General features: G+C 42.9%; 2 protein-coding genes across 6 annotated transcripts in view; one reads left to right on the forward strand and one right to left on the reverse strand.

Annotated features, from left to right (window-relative positions):
• Window positions 1-16085, forward strand: part of adgrg1 (adhesion G protein-coupled receptor G1) — a 361835-nt gene that overhangs the window by 191038 nt on the left and 154712 nt on the right. The gene's annotated exons all lie outside the window — the stretch shown is intronic.
• The window catches only part of vps13c (vacuolar protein sorting 13 homolog C), a 102671-nt gene that overhangs the window by 62702 nt on the left and 23884 nt on the right, over window positions 1-16085 (reverse strand). For all 5 annotated transcript variants that reach the window (XM_080764931.1, XM_080764929.1, XM_080764930.1 and 2 more), the window contains 17 exons: window positions 13949-14006; window positions 12031-12158; window positions 10655-10761; window positions 10055-10229; window positions 9454-9516; window positions 8596-8740; window positions 7919-8019; window positions 6786-6928; window positions 6142-6334; window positions 5352-5466; window positions 5094-5230; window positions 4253-4385; window positions 2758-2875; window positions 1694-1826; window positions 1514-1586; window positions 1036-1130; window positions 538-682 (listed from right to left, as the gene is read on the reverse strand). In XM_080764931.1, coding sequence (XP_080621057.1) covers window positions 538-682; window positions 1036-1130; window positions 1514-1586; window positions 1694-1826; window positions 2758-2875; window positions 4253-4385; window positions 5094-5230; window positions 5352-5466; window positions 6142-6334; window positions 6786-6928; window positions 7919-8019; window positions 8596-8740; window positions 9454-9516; window positions 10055-10229; window positions 10655-10761; window positions 12031-12158; window positions 13949-14006 — 2062 coding nt within the window. The remainder of the gene's footprint in view (window positions 1-537; window positions 683-1035; window positions 1131-1513; window positions 1587-1693; window positions 1827-2757; window positions 2876-4252; window positions 4386-5093; window positions 5231-5351; window positions 5467-6141; window positions 6335-6785; window positions 6929-7918; window positions 8020-8595; window positions 8741-9453; window positions 9517-10054; window positions 10230-10654; window positions 10762-12030; window positions 12159-13948; window positions 14007-16085) is intronic.

Genomic DNA, 16085 nt, shown 5'->3' on the forward strand with positions numbered 1-16085 from the left:
AACTATGCATGCATTAGGGGGGCATACTGTGTGTGTGTCGCCGGGACAACGCTCCACACGTCCCAAACTCTTCTCCCTTCTGGCTCCAAAACTGTGGAATGCACTTCCCATTGCAGTCAGAACTGCAGCATCACTCCCAATCTTCCGCCGTAGTCTGAAAACCCACCTTTTCAGACTCCATCATGGCCCATAGCACTTACCCCACCCCCTTAGATAGCAATTCTAGTAGTCATAGCACGTCATAGTACATATGTGTAGCATAGTAGTATAGATGTATAGCTTATATGTATAGTTTCATTATAGATATTCCACTGTTACTTTCTTAGCTACGCATGTTTCATGATAAATGTCTTTATGTGATGTATTCCCATGCTTTTGTTCTTGCTTAATGTAAGTCGCTCTGGATTAAGAGCGTCTGCTAAATGCCTAAATTGTAAATTGTAAATTGTGTGTGTGTGTGTGTGTGTGTGTGTGTGTGTGTGTGTGTGTGTGTGTGTGTGTGTGTGTGTGTGTGTGTGTGTGTGTGTGTGTTCCTACCACAGTAGTCCAGGCCTACTCGGCGGAGGTAGGAGGTGATGGTGAGGTCATAGGTCCTCATCTTGCCCTGGGCCCCCAGCTGAGATACATTGAGGGCCAGCACAGTGTTCTCCTGGTCAGCCTGCCTTGTGAGCTCCAACAAGACCTATGTGCAAACACACACGCACGCAGATATAGAACATTAAGTGCTAAATCACCGTCTCACTACCTCTTCTGTACAATTTACAATTGAGGCATTTAGCAGAGGCTCTTAATCAAGAGGTGACCACCGAAAACTACAACATGACATCATGACATGACACCTTATCACCTAAAACTGGAGTATGAATAGGCATTTACAGCAAGCAAGGTCTACATCTATATGACATCATATCTGAGATACACTACGACATCCTGACACAAGTTCAATGAACTTCTCTCTTGAGCTCGGTAGACAGTGTTCGTTTGACCCTTTTCTGTTTGTTTACTGAGGATAAGATAAGGAGATAATAAACGTACCTGTTTGATTTCAAACTGAAACTGAACATCGGTGAGCTCTTCTATGGCTGACTGCTGACCGTCCAGAGACTGATCCCCAGCGTCCTCGTCAGAATCTGCACAAGACAAGATCCAGTTGGAGTAGTTCTGTGATCAAGAGTCAGTCCTACTGAACGTCATGGGTCAGTCTTTCATATTTCCTTAATTACTGTGTAATTCCAGTTTGTCATGTCATACTGTATTCAAGTAAAGGTGTTATGGATCTGTGCAGACTGTTGAATTACCATACAGTAGTTCAGTAGTTGAGTACATAACTTTACTGGTGGAATCAGAAATAATTACAACTAATGACATATACGTACAGTACCATTCCACCTAGATTGTGGAAAATGCACATTTGTGCAGCTACAGCACAGTGGAAGTTCATAACTTTTATTAAGATGCCAATGCCAGTACAAAACTGTCAGTGAAAAGCAGCTGGTGTAATGTCATTGCTAACCTGTTTCAATTGCGTTGATTAAGGCAGGGTGAAGGCTGAGAGCTCTAGGCCTGGTGTCAGCCAGAGACAGCACCTACAGTAGGAAGACAGGAACAAAGAGTTGGTTTTGGGGGTTTTTCCCCCTTTTTTGGGGGTGGAGGGTGAGCCTACCTTCTGGGTGGGGGTGGAGGGTGAGCCTACCTTCTGGGTGGGGGTGGAGGGCGTGGATCCCATGTTGGGTAGGGGGATGCTGTTGATGAGCTGGAGCACGCCGTGGATTTTCTGATCAGAGATCCTCACATGGAGCAATGGCAGATCTCCGGACACCTTAAACCTTAAAAATCACACCCGTAGTGGAAAATGAGTAGTTTCTTTTGCACTCCAGCTCAGAAAAGACACTACACGCATCATCAGTCGGACTGTTGGAGACTCTGTGGGGAAACATTGGCGAATCATTTTCATGTATTCTGGAGTTGCCCTTCTGTGGTTCCATTTTGGAGAAGTGTCCACAGTGTCCTGGAAGCAGTCTTTGGTGTTGACATTCCTTTTGATTTTAAAACCATGTATCTTGCAGATCTGGGAGGACTTCACTTTGCAAAGCAGGACCAGTATCTAACGAGGGTATTGCTGGTGGCATCCAAAAAAGCCTTAACAAAAAAGCTTACAAATGTTATACCAACTATAAATGAATGAATTGATTTGATTTCTATGGTATATTTATTATGGAAAGAATTACATTCAGCTTTAGAGGCCAGGTTGAAGTCTTCACAGATAACTGGTTTAGATGGATTGCTCATATCTCAACAATGAGACCTGATTTTGTTTAAATTCTTTTGTTTAACCTGTAGAAGCAGATACACCTGTTTGAGGTACTTGTATTTTTGATCATCAATAGAGAAGAGAGACGGATTTTCCCCCTTGTGTGTATTGTATGTATATTGTCTTGTTTTGTATTGTCAATTGTCAGTCGTTTCGTTTTCATGTTTGTCTGATTAAAATTCAATAAAAAGTACATCCTCATACATCATCTCATTCCGGCCAATCACAGTTTGCGTCCTCACCTTAGTTCGTCTTCAATGTTTGTGTTTACACAATGTTTGTGCTTACACAGACACTCAAAGCTGGCCATTCATTGTCAATGGCATTCAATGTTTGTGTTAACACAAAGCTACCCCTGCTATTATGAAATGCTCAGAATAGGGAACGGAAGGGTTCATTCAAGTGGTTCAAAATACAACGAAACAAATGAATGAAACCAAACCAACCTGGCCATCCTGGAGTCTTTATCCACCATGCACTTGGCCAGCTGAACAGTGAAGTCCATGGGCTGGAGAATATGCTGCATGGAGGATCCATGCAGACGTGCAGTCTTCCATGCCTCTCCTAAACAACAACACAAACATGTTTAATCACTACAGTCACAGAGGCAACTTTTCTTTTTGCTTCCACTCAGTAAATTAACTTCGACTTTAAGGTAGGGTAATTCGTTTTTGGTTCAAACAAAACTTTTTTTTAATTTTGTTTCCTGTTTAAAGGTTAATTCACTATATTATGTTAGTAAATATTGCCATAGATATAGAGTGTTTGTTCAGTAACAGAGGTCTCCCTGTCTCTCCAGCTCTTTGATATAGATAGTGTTTGTTCAGTAACAGAGGTCTACCTGTCTCTCCAGCTCTTTGATATAGATAGTGTTTGTTCAGTAACAGAGGTCTCCCTGTCTCTTCAGCTCTTTGATATAGAGTGTTTGTTCAGTAACAGAGGTCTCCCTGTCTCTCCAGCACTTTGATATAGATAGTGTTTGTTCAGTAACAGAGGTCTCCCTGTCTCTCCAGCACTTTGATATAGATAGTGTTTGTTCAGTAACAGAGGTCTCCCTGTCTCTTCAGTTCTGTGATATTAGTGTTTGTTCAGTAACAGAGGTCCATAGATAGTGTTTGTTCAGTAACAGAGGTCCATAGATAGTGTTTGTTCAGTAACAGAGGTCCATAGATAGTGTTTGTTCAGTAACAGAGGTCCATAGATAGTGTTTGTTCAGTAACAGAGGTCTCCCTGTCTCTTCAGTTCTGTGATATTAGTGTTTGTTCAGTAACAGAGGTCCATAGATAGTGTTTGTTCAGTAACAGAGGTCCATAGATAGTGTTTGTTCAGTAACAGAGGTCCATAGATAGTGTTTGTTCAGTAACAGAGGTCCATAGATAGTGTTTGTTCAGTAACAGAGGTCCATAGATAGTGTTTGTTCAGTAACAGAGGTCCATAGATAGTGTTTGTTCAGTAACAGAGGTCCATAGATAGTGTTTGTTCAGTAACAGAGGTCCATAGATAGTGTTTGTTCAGTAACAGAGGTCCATAGATAGTGTTTGTTCAGTAACAGAGGTCCATAGATAGTGTTTGTTCAGTAACAGAGGTCCATAGATAGTGTTTGTTCAGTAACAGAGGTCCATAGATAGAGGTCTCCCAGCCTCTCCATCTCTTTGATAAACAGAACATTTCAGGTAGGTGACAAGATTTCAGCCAATCAGGAGAGAGCTATTTGTCAGCTTATTTTGTAGTGTTCCAGTTCAAACGTTGTCTGCTCTTTTCTTTTCACACTTATTTTAACCAAAGACACTTAACCTACCTTTTATGTAATAATCATCATACAAGATTTCTTGTAGGGGATGAATAAATAATAAACTGTACATCGACATGAATGCCAAATGAAGGTTTTGTGTGTGTGTGTGTGTGTGTGTGTGTGTGTGTGTGCATGCCATGTGTGTGTACCTTGCTTGCTAAAGAGGAGCTGCACACTACAGAGTTTCAGGGAGTATCTCTCATAGGCGCGGTCCATGATCTCTTCCAGGGCGTTGAAGCTGGCTGCCGCTGGCATGTGGCTGCCCTGATCCACGCTGTTCAGCTGAACACACACACACACACACACACACACACACACACACACACACGCTCTTAAAATGTCCAATATGTATATAAATCTTCTTTATCATAAAATATTTAGTCAGATGTTTTTATAGACAAAGCCTGGCTCCCATGATTCAAAATGTTTAAAAAAAAAAAACAGACACTAGCACTCCAGAGCAAAACGGAGGAAAAGGCTTTATTAACAAGTGTAATGCTTAATTGGGTCGTCCACTCACAGTTAACAGTCTTTGTATTGAGTTTGTGCTTGAAATGTACTGTAATTCTGCAAACTGTTAATAAATATTTCAATCAATCAATCAAAACATAAGGCAACTGCCAACATGTTTTGACCTCGGAAGGTCTGCATCAGGCAAAAAAAAAGAAAGAAGAAGAGATGAAGAACTTCCGAGGTCAAAACATGTTGGCAGTTGCCTTATATTAACCAATTGTCCAGACTGTCGCTTTTTCCTCATGTTTAATCCTGTTTGATCTGTGAGCAGCACTGATACTTTTAACCACTTTAAACCATTTTTCCCATCTCCTATGAGCACTTGGTTGTTCTGTTTTCTCTGGCATTCATTTTATGTGTGGGATGTTTTTTCACCCTTGAATATTGTACGTACTGTAGGTTGAATGTCTGAAAATCTGTCAAATGGTTTGACTGTAATGATGAATAATGCGGAATTGAAGAACTATACTAACAAACCTGTAAGCTACCGAAGTCTACAATGAGGAGGTCTGACTGGGCATCATAGAATCCAGACTTTGGCACCAGCAGGTAGGAAGGCTTCAGGTTTATCCTCAGATCCAGGATCTTTCTGGTCTCAATGACATGAGAGAGACCTGGAAAAGACAGCACAACATCATCTTACAATTGTTAATGTTAAACAATAAACACACAAACAAACAATATTTCTGCCTGGCTGTCTGGCTATCCATCGCTCATATATAAACTGTCAGCCACCTGTAGCCGTTTTCTCCTTGATCTCTTCCAGTTTGGAGAGAGTGGCTGAGGTCAGCATTTCCAAGTCCACACCCTTCCCCGTCTTGAAGAAGTCTGCCACACTATTCACTGTCAGCTGGAAAAAGAGCAGACAGAAAAATGTACTGCACTGTTCTATTGAGGATATTGAACATCTTAAGCCCAACACACACCGGGTGCGCAGCGACACGGAAAATAGAACAGTGGCGTATCGGAGCGTCAGACACCGCCAGTGTAGGATAGGTTCATTGAAAATAACGGAGGTGGCTGTTTTGACGCACGGCGTTCGCAGACGGTGTGTGATGGGCTTTACAGATGCCAAGAACACCTACTGTATTGCACAACTCTCTGTAGGTGACATACTAGTGTACAGTAGGTTTGACCAGGATCATTGTGGTGGATATATTCTCCTTTGCCTAATGTGATATTCCTGGGGCATATTTTTGGGGCAAGCAAAATAAAGTACCTCTGTGACTGTAGTGGTTCAAATGTTTATGTTGTTGTTTAGGAGAGGCATGCTTGCATGGATCCTCCATCCAGCATATAGCAAACTTTAGGTGACAATCTTAGCCAATCACAATGGAATATGAAACATCGGTCAGATCCGTCTTGATCACACGACTATAGACATAATGTGTACCGATTTGTGTTATGTCCTACAAAATCTGTAGGAGTAATATTGAAACATTGGTTTTGCAAAATCCGGCCTCCTCGTGGTGCTATAACAGGACAGGATGTGAACAATGATGAACATGTCATGCATTATCCGTACAGCATCGTAGATGATCTCCACGGGCAGGGAGTTGATGTGGAGCAGCTGGTCTGCCGCGCTGTCCTCTGGGTTCAGCTCAAACCGGACGCTCAGCAGAGACGAGGACGAGTCTCCCACCGAGGCGATGAGCGAAGGAACCACACCCTGCTGCTTCAAGCCTGTCACGTACCAGTGCTGCAGTTCCACATTAACCCTGGGGAGTGTGCAGTAAAAGAGAGAGTATTGACACATAGGAGGAAGAGAGAGGTACAGTAGTCTGATAGAATAATTTAATAAGCTGCAGTATATTATCTGTGTTTGAAAGGGATGCATGAGAGGATGTGTTCCGTCCCATACTGTATCATGTATCAAGTAGACACGTGATATACAGATACAGTATCTGATACTGTAGAACAGGGGTTCTCAACGTTTTTGACTGGGGACCCCCGGAAATGCTTTGGCCATGTCTCGCCACATGTGGCCCCCACCTTCACTTAATGCAGCCCACAGGCTAATATCGGAATACTGATTTATTATTGATTTCAGCTGTTACAATTGCAAACATGCAAACATCCATCCATCTTCAACTGCTTGAATTACTTCTATAGTAGTAGCTTAATGTTGTCTGTTTTATGTCTCTAGCAAATAGAGAAGAAAAGCCTTACTTAATAGCTTGGGCCCCGGGTCTCTGGGATATTGTGGTGCTCAGGTCAATCATCTGAACCTTGAGGATCTCTGGCACGTTGGGCTCCTCCCGAACTGTGACCGACGTCCTGTACAGCTTGAAGGTAATGATCACTGCCACGTACTGCAACCAGAGCAGGCATTCATAAAGGTTCTCATCTAATGTGATGGCATGTTAATGTGCCGGTCGGCTGTGTCTGTGTGCGTGTGCATGCGTTTGTGTGGATATACATTTTCAGGCAGTCAGGTGCACAAAGGAGGAGTCATTAACATTATTGGGATTGTGGGTCCCAGACAGACACGGCCAGGTAGACTGATAGACAGTCAAGCACATGCAGGCTGACGTATGTACCGGTAATGCCCACCTCCTATGGGGGCATTTATAAAAGGGAATCGTCAATACTAGGGGGATCGTGAGGTGCAATTTGCACAAATTACTTTTCCAGTACAGGGAAGCATTATCTGGAGATATCTACACACTGACACAAGAGTGTACAACCTTCACATCTTTTAATGTCAAATTATTATAAATTTTCTCTGTTGTTCATTGGTGTCTTTTCAGTTTTTCTCAGTTTTTTGCACCTTTTGTCCTCTATTTGTGCCTCTTGTAAAATGTTTTACTTTTAGTAGACAAAAAGGTAGTAGCCAATTATCTATTTAACCCTTTTCTCTAGTCATTATGCCAATGAATTCCTCCACAGACACATGTGTGTGGGGTCACTGCGCCCACTGGGAGGACGTGGACGTGTTCGTACAGATAAAGACGCTCAACAAAGCCAGATGCACCACGGTGGATTCGAACCCACAACCTCTGTGGTGGTGGGCAGGGACTTTTCACCACTGTGCCACCCGAGCGTGCTTCTTGTAATGTTGCATGTTTTATGTGTGGGGATTACGGATGGAAATTTGCATTATGCATCTTGTGTATTGTTCATTAAGACACGTTGTCCTGTCCAAAAACAAATAAATACAATATAGACAGGCACAGACAGAGCTGGGAGGCAGGGAAAAAAGGGACCGTCTGACAAACAGGAAAACAAAGAAGGTCACATGCACACAGACAGACAGAGAGGCAGACAGAGAGACAGACAGACATCAGTAAATTCTACAGTACCTGCTTCGGTAAAGTCAGATTATGCGAGCTGCCGCTGTATCCAATAGCAGTATAGAGTTTCTGCTTTTCGTCTGTAGTCATCAGCTCGTCCAAGCCAGTACCTAAACACAGAGGACACATATGGAGCAAAAATACCTCCAATTAAAATATTTTAAGCAAACTTTGAAAAAACTTAATCACAATTAAGTAGCTAGCTACATCCAAGGGACATCTGTAAGGTCACAGGGACATTATTTCTGTATGGAGAATCTTACAGAAGTCTAAAAAACATTTCAGCAATACTGTGAAAATGTTTTTTTATAAGCTCACAATGTTTTGTATCAGGTTGTGAATTTAAATAGATCTGCACCGTCTTGCAAGTAGTATAAATCAGGCTTAACAATCTAAGACCTGGAACACATCTGGGTCACCTTAGCTTTTAACCACTTTAACCATTATTTTAAATTTGAGCTGTTGAAAAATAGCAGATCTACAAGCTTGTAGTGTGGCACTCAGTGCCACGCTATGAGCTTGTACATCTGCTTTTGAAAAATCGTTTACAATTATTATTATTATTTTTGGGGGATCCCTGGAACAACATATTTTCAGATGGTTGTTGGTGGGCAAATGCATATAATGTTTGGGGTCCTTGACATGAATTAATTCAGAGTGAACTGAGGCGGTGGCGGGAGACGCACTCTCAGTCTCTGCTTCTTTGGATTCCTCCTGCTCCTCCTTCTTGGCCCTCCGGCCAAAGAGACTGCCAAAGAATCCTCCTCCTCCTGCCTGCTTCTGGCCTGCTGCTGCCTTCTTCCCAACAAGCTTCTGGCCAGAACGAATCACCTGACGGAGTGACAGAGGAGAGAGAGAGAGGGCGGAGGAGAGAGGGAGAAATAATGAAGAGCGACGGAGAAAGGAGGAAAACCAAGACGAAGAGAGTCAAGGAGGAAAGCGGAACATAGCAAGAGGAAACGGGGAACGGAGAAGGGACGAGGAGGATAGAATGGGAAGTGTGAAAAATAGAAAGGGGAAGATGCAGGTCAAAAACAGGAGCAAGTGACAGACCAAAAGGATGCATGATTCCAGTTAACTGTGACCTTTGCGGCAACCACAGTGGTTATCAAGGGACTGTCTCAAGTTGGCTGGCATCGTCATCATGTCACGCATCTAGTGAACCATTATAAGTAAGAATCCGAAGAGGTTTAGGGAGCTAGCAGCATTAGCTATGCTCCTCACGAGAGACTCCATTGCCTTCCGGACGAGACAGGATATTTGGCCTTACAACCCAAATGTCCTCAGGCTGGCTTTATGAACCGGATATCGTTAGGTTAGAAATGTCTCTAACTTGCCTAGGGTGACCAGGGGACATCGTGATGTCACGATGACCTGGGGGCTTGCCTGGGGTATGTGACGGGAATTGCGACTTCATGACAGCGTGACAGGAATTGTGGGTTATGTGACAAAAACGCAATATATCATACACACAGTCTTGTTAATACAGTACAAGAGCAAGGTTACAGTACATGCTATATAGATGAACAAATCCAGAGCATTACCTCCATTTGGGCCTGCTGTCGGGCTAAAGTGATGTTGAACACATCTAGGATTTTCTCTAGATCCTAGCATAAACAAAACACAAACACACAATTTGTTTTAGTGTTTACAGATTTAGAAATGGACAAATCAACACACACACACACACACACACACACACACCTTCTTTGGCACTGGCGGCAATATAAGAATCAGACCGGTCCAAGTGAGTGGTACAGTACAGTACAGTACAGTATATGTATGTGTGTGTGTGTGTGTGTGTGTGTGTGTGTGTGTGTGTGTGTGTGTGTGTGTGCACTCTACTGGCCACTTTAGGTGTTGCAGCACGGACACGTACATACACATACATACATACTGTACACCAGGGTTCCCCAATTAATTTTCCTCAAGGGCCATATTTTGACTAGGGTACCAGGCTGGGGACCGAGTCCGCACTTTATTTTTTATTTTTCCAGGGGCCACAAGGGGGCTCTCCGCAGGCCGCCTATTTGGGAACCCTGCTGTACACGTACGTACACATACATACTGTATACACACATAGCTCCGCATAAGAGTGGCGCTAGCACCACTCAAAAACCCAGAGAACACTTTTAGTACCGTCACCTGTATCTGTTGGTCTGACTCTGGGTTGACTTTGCCCTGGGTAAGGAGTTTGTTCTTGAAGGCGGTCTTGTATGCCTTCAGGGTCTCCCGGTGCTGTTTGATGCTGCGCCAACACCACATCTGGTTACAGCGTCGAATATGAACTTCCAAGACACTATTTATACCATACCTCCACCTGAAAGAAAAACAGACAACAACTAAATAGATTTGACACGTCAGTTTTGGCACTGGGACAGCGGTTGTCAACTATGGTCCTTGGTGGCCTGCATTACAGCTGGTTTTCTATCCAACCAGGACCTCTAGTACTTCTGGTTTTCTATCCTACCAGGACCTCTAGATCTACCAGCTAACTACTTACTAGGAAGTGAATTGCATTGACCTCTAACTACTAGCTGACAGTAACAATATCATAACCTTTTTTTAATAATTTCTAATCCCACGATTTTGCAACCCATTTTTTCACCCAGTGTAAAATTATCTAATGTAATCCTGGGCGCTACACTTCCTCTGCCAACCTGGGGGGGCAGCGGACTGAACTCATGCTTCCTTCTATGCATGAGAACAATATCATAACCATGGTATGATGTTTGTTGGACTAACCAGGACTTGGTGTTTCCATGGACGAGGACATCGGGTCGAAACTTCCTGTATGGTCCATTCTTCACCATACAGTCAATAGACTCCAGGAGGTCAACCATACTCAGGTACTGGTACATGCACGCGTACACACACACACACACACACACACACACACACACACACACACACACACACACACACACACACACACACACACACACACACACACAGTAAGACAGAAATGAGCATGATCGTGTAAACGCACTGTATTTATGTTATATTGGCTTTTATGCATCTGGTGTACAGTATACAGTACATTTGTGATGTTAGTAAAGCACCTGATATTGCATCATTGTTTTGACTAGTCCTTACCCGTTCTGAATATATGAACAGCAAATATATATATAGTAAATATATATATTATATACATAGAATATTAGTGGTCCATGACATGAAAATGTTTGAGAACCACTGGCCTGAGGGGGTTGGAGTGATGTAAAAACAATTTTTGTACAGTGAAATACATCGGTAAAATCGGTAAAATGTAGCCTAGCCGGATTGTGGGATCGTGCAGATCTTATTTGGCATGGAGAGATGTGTGCTAATAGTGTGGCTCGGTCGGAGATAGACCACGGATAAACGGCTGTGCTGTCTATTAGGAGACACACACACACACACGGCGCCAAATTGTATAGGGCAGCGGTAGCTAGAGGAAGCATGCCAGTGGGGTAACGGTGAGAACGGTGGCCTGTGAAGCAGGTGTCGCTAAGGGACGGAGGTTTGTAAGGGTGCGAGGTTAATTCACTAATAAATTCATTATTAATCATTAATGTGTGAAATGGGAAAAGGGGCTCCGTTATGCCGTCCATATAATTATGGTCCATGCTTGTGTGAAAAGTGGGAGTGATTCGTGCAGTTAATGATGAGATAACGCGTCAGTGACATTCAGACAGACATTCAGACATTGTTAGAATTATTAGATAGATTGTTACTGGCACGGAAGCACCTGATTTGATTGTTACGGGTAAGGAAGCTGCCAGTCAAGGTCAATAATGAAATAATTGGAAATTCCCTGTGTTAGATTACTGTTTGAGGACATTGATAATAAAAGCTCATTGCAGGTGTATTCTTCTGCAGGCATACCCAGAGCGCTGCCGTATGTTGTTTGAACTGCACCATTCTGGCCAACATCCAGGAACATTATAAATGACTGCCGGGTCCTACAGCTCTTTCCCAAGGCATCAAATATGTATTAATGATATTTAGATAGTACCAAGTACTATCACCATTCTTAAATGTTCTAGTAGGAATGTTGGGAAATGCACTAATTGTGCGTGCGTGCATGCGTGCGTGCGTGCGTGCGTGCGTGCGTGCGTGCGTGCGTGCGTAAAACTTACCTGTGGCTTGGTCATCTCTATAGCAATATTCTGGACTTCGAGGTGCAGGGTGGCTTTTGGAAACTTCAGGTCAATCTCATCACTGGGGTTGATGCGCATCTTAGCCGAGGCAAAGATGGGTTTGAAGACTGTCAGTAGAAATGGGATAAAAGTCAAAAGGTCAAATCATCACTTTCATGCATAGGAGATGCATTTGAAAAATGCACCCGCAACAGAGATGTATTTTCACTCTGACATGATGCTACACCTGTACCATGTATCATGCACATCAGTACTGTATGTGTGACAATACATAGTCATACAGCTCAAATTGCCTGCTCATGAATTACCTTTTTTAATTAAATATATGATGATTTTCTTAAGTTACGTTTCTAAAATGGTAAAGGTATGTTTACACACAACTATGTCGCTGCCGGGTGGAAACCCGGAAATGGGAAATGTGTTAAATGGATCCAATGAAGTTATTACTTAGTCACAAGTTCTTAACACCTCAACCTTGCATCTAGCCTGGCTCCAGCCCTGAATCGCTAGCCACGCCCATTAAGAAAATATGTTCTGGCGATTCAGGTCTGGAGTCTCTCCCTACGACCGCGTCAGTCTTAGCCTCGGTCCCAGGCTTACTTATCTGCGAAAAGAAAAGCCTGGTCACAACGTAAGGCAGAGAAGCTATCGGCGGATGTATCCTCCGGAACATCCGTCAAATGTATTCCCCCCGGATACGATATTTTTCCGACCAATCACAACAATTGTTTCATTCGCAGAGAATGTAAACTGATTTGTAAAGCATCAACGTCATTTCCTTGGGCAATACTTCCAGTAAAATCCTGCAACTTCCGCTGATAGTCTTTTCAGCGTAGGTCTTGCCCAGGGTTTGTCAGTCTCGATCGAAAATCCGATCTTAGCAGCTGATTGGCCATCAGCCCGGTCACTCAACAGCGTCAGACAACAAACATGGCTGCCCCCACTGTGGTAACTCATGACCGTATCAATCTGGCTATTAAATCGACGTATGATAAAGTTTCTTTACAGACACGAGAGGTTTTATAAACATCACCATCCAACAAATTTTACCGCTTTTGTTTACATACTAGTAGCGCTCGTTGGCTGTGTTTGTTTGGTTAGCAAATGGGCCACATGATTCACAACAACGTCATCTGCTTTCCTACTATTCTGATTGGTTGGTATGAACCAATCACCGAAGACTGCCGCTTTGACGACACCCATCCCATAAACTGCTGCCGGGGGGGGGCTTTCAGTCTGAATAATGAAGTGAAACGTGTCAGGCTACCTTGCATCCCTATTTTTCAATAATTGCAGATAGCAGATAGAAATAGTAGATTGTCTATTTCCACTACTTTTGTGCCATAGTCGAGAAGTAAGGTTCTTATTAAGAGTTAAATAAATTATTTTGAGAGGTTTCACTTTCACGTGAGGTCGTGATCTGGTTTATGAGGGGTCATGGAGATTCAACAGTACATAATCTACATACACATGTGGATTGGTGTGTCACCATTCACCGCACGTGTAGTTATATACACGTGCGGTGAGTGGTGACACATGAGTGAGTGGTGACACATAATAGTGTGTGTGTGTGTGTGTGTGTGTGTGTGTGTGTGTGTGTGTGTGTGTGTGTGTGTGTGTGTGTGTGTGTGTGTGTGTGTGAATGAATGTCTACTCTACATTTAGTACATTAACATGTGTCGGGTAAAGATAAAAGTGAAGATGAAAGCCATCATCATCAACCGCCACACATACACACACACACACACACACACACACACACACACACACACACACACACACACACACACACACACACACACACACACACACACACACACACGAAGACAAGCCACATTCAAAGGCCCCAGTCCTTTTCACATTGTAATAGCCACTGATTCAAAGGAGTGATGCTCACTGTACTGATAGTCCTTCAGCTCATGGTCCTTGGTGCTGATGCCTGCTTTCAGTTTGTCCTGGAGGGGAAACATGAAGAGAAAACTAATGAGATTCTAATATGGAGAAGGTATTGTGGTTAAAGAGACTCTTGGGATCTAACCTCAATTCCATTCAGTTCAATTTACACAAGTTTACAATGAGAGGTTTCACGTGGGGTAACTCATGATAGTGTGATACAAACAAGAACAAAAAAAGCATACAAAGTGGACAATGCCAGACATTTAAAGAGGAGATATATTGAGATTAATAGGCTTTATGCACATTGCACGATTTTGGAAATAATGGAGTGTGGAGAGCCTATTGTAATTCCAACATTACAGAAGGCCATTCAAGACCTCACGTGTTAACTGATTGCATGTTATCATTACAATAATCATTATGACTTCTCCCTGTGTAGAAAAGAAGAGTCCGCACACAGCTCTGCTCCACAGTGTTTAGTTTAGTTAAAACAAACACTGGTATTTTACGTACTAATTCACAACGTTTCGACCATTGTTGGCCTTCATGAGGAGACAAAATCACACCTCCCTTATATGGTCGTAGGTCACGGCATGTGACCACAGAGAAAATAGGTCAGGAAATTACTATAAACACTATTCTGTGAAATTAATAATTATTATTATAGTTTATCAAGCATTAATAGTCATCATGATAGTCCCTTTTCACCATACTGTAGCTGCCTAGATTCTAGAGCTCTTCCTCCCAACCTACTCTTCTAGGCCCTAGAAGAGTAGGTTGGGAGGAAGAGCTCTCCATTCAGCTGTGAGAGTTTGAATTTGTCACGTCATTCCCACGTCACCAAGCCTCAGGATGTTACAGCTGACTGAACACAGGCAAACACCACTGGCCTGATCTGGTTTAGTGTAACGACCGCACACAAATAAAACACAACAAACACGCATGAACGTCCGTGCGGACACGCGCAACCATGAAAAGAATATGCGCGCGCACAAGTCGCCTGGGGCATCGTCTACTATGTGACTGTGACCTTTTTATTTTTAGTCATTTTCTATTCTTCCCGATCACTGTGTTGGTCTGGGGGGGTTTGCTGGACACTTCTTTTCATCTGACAGTGAGGAGTTTCACCAGGAGGGTGTAAACACACAGTATTCTGCTTCCTGGTGAGCAGGAGCCCCGACAAAACTGTAGGAGTCACTAATGTAGTAGTCTCGCATAGACACACTGGCTGGCAATGATAAGATAAGATAAGTGCTCTAAACAAAAATCCCATAGACTTGGCTGCCATATGACGTAACCTTCAAAAGCCATGTATACCTCTCAAAGATCACACCCCACTGAAGTGTGGGGTCCCTTGTCTCAGTCTTAAACATTACCATGCAAAAGTGCTCTAAACAAACAATAAAAGTCCATAGACTTGGCTGCCATATGACATGTTAAAAGTGATCTAAAGAAAATCCTTTGTGAGAATGCAGATTCGGTGGCTCTTCCGGCTCATGTGGGAACCATGTACTGTACTGTACATCCCCTTGCCATGATGTCAGTGATTTGAATCCAAACCTGTGATGTACGTCACCCCCTTTCTCTGTCTCCTACATTCTGTGTCTTTGAAGCATGACTCATTTTTGAAAGCAGGATAACATAGAAATGGAAAAGGCTGATCTTTGATTTAAGACGTTATCTGATAACGTTGACAGGAAAAAAATTGAATTCTTTCTGCGCCATCTACGAACATAACTCGGATGCTTTGATTCTGCCCTGCATTTTAAATCAAAGCTGTCAAAGAACCTGTGATCTTGCCTTCTTTTATTCAAAACAAAACAAGGTGTTTATTTGGTACAGACATGCAGTGCGTCATATTTAACCAAAGGTCAGTGTCTTGCAGCACCATGAGTAAGTTGTTTACACTGTTAACTCTAAAGATGGTTGAGCCTAACCATTGTTTCCAATGTACCTTCCAATGTTGACATGTAACAAGGTGATCCATATTTACTTCAACTCTTCTACTCTGACATTTAGCCACATAAACAAGAGCTGGGTAGCGTGTTCCCACAGCGTATCCCTGCATAGTAAACACATAATCCACATCCACACCAGTGCCAGACAGATGACAAGATGCAATGGATGGAGTAATGGTA

This window comes from Protomyctophum bolini, assembly GCF_963924005.1.
Source record: "Protomyctophum bolini genome assembly, chromosome: 1".
NCBI lineage: Eukaryota > Metazoa > Chordata > Actinopteri > Myctophiformes > Myctophidae > Protomyctophum > Protomyctophum bolini.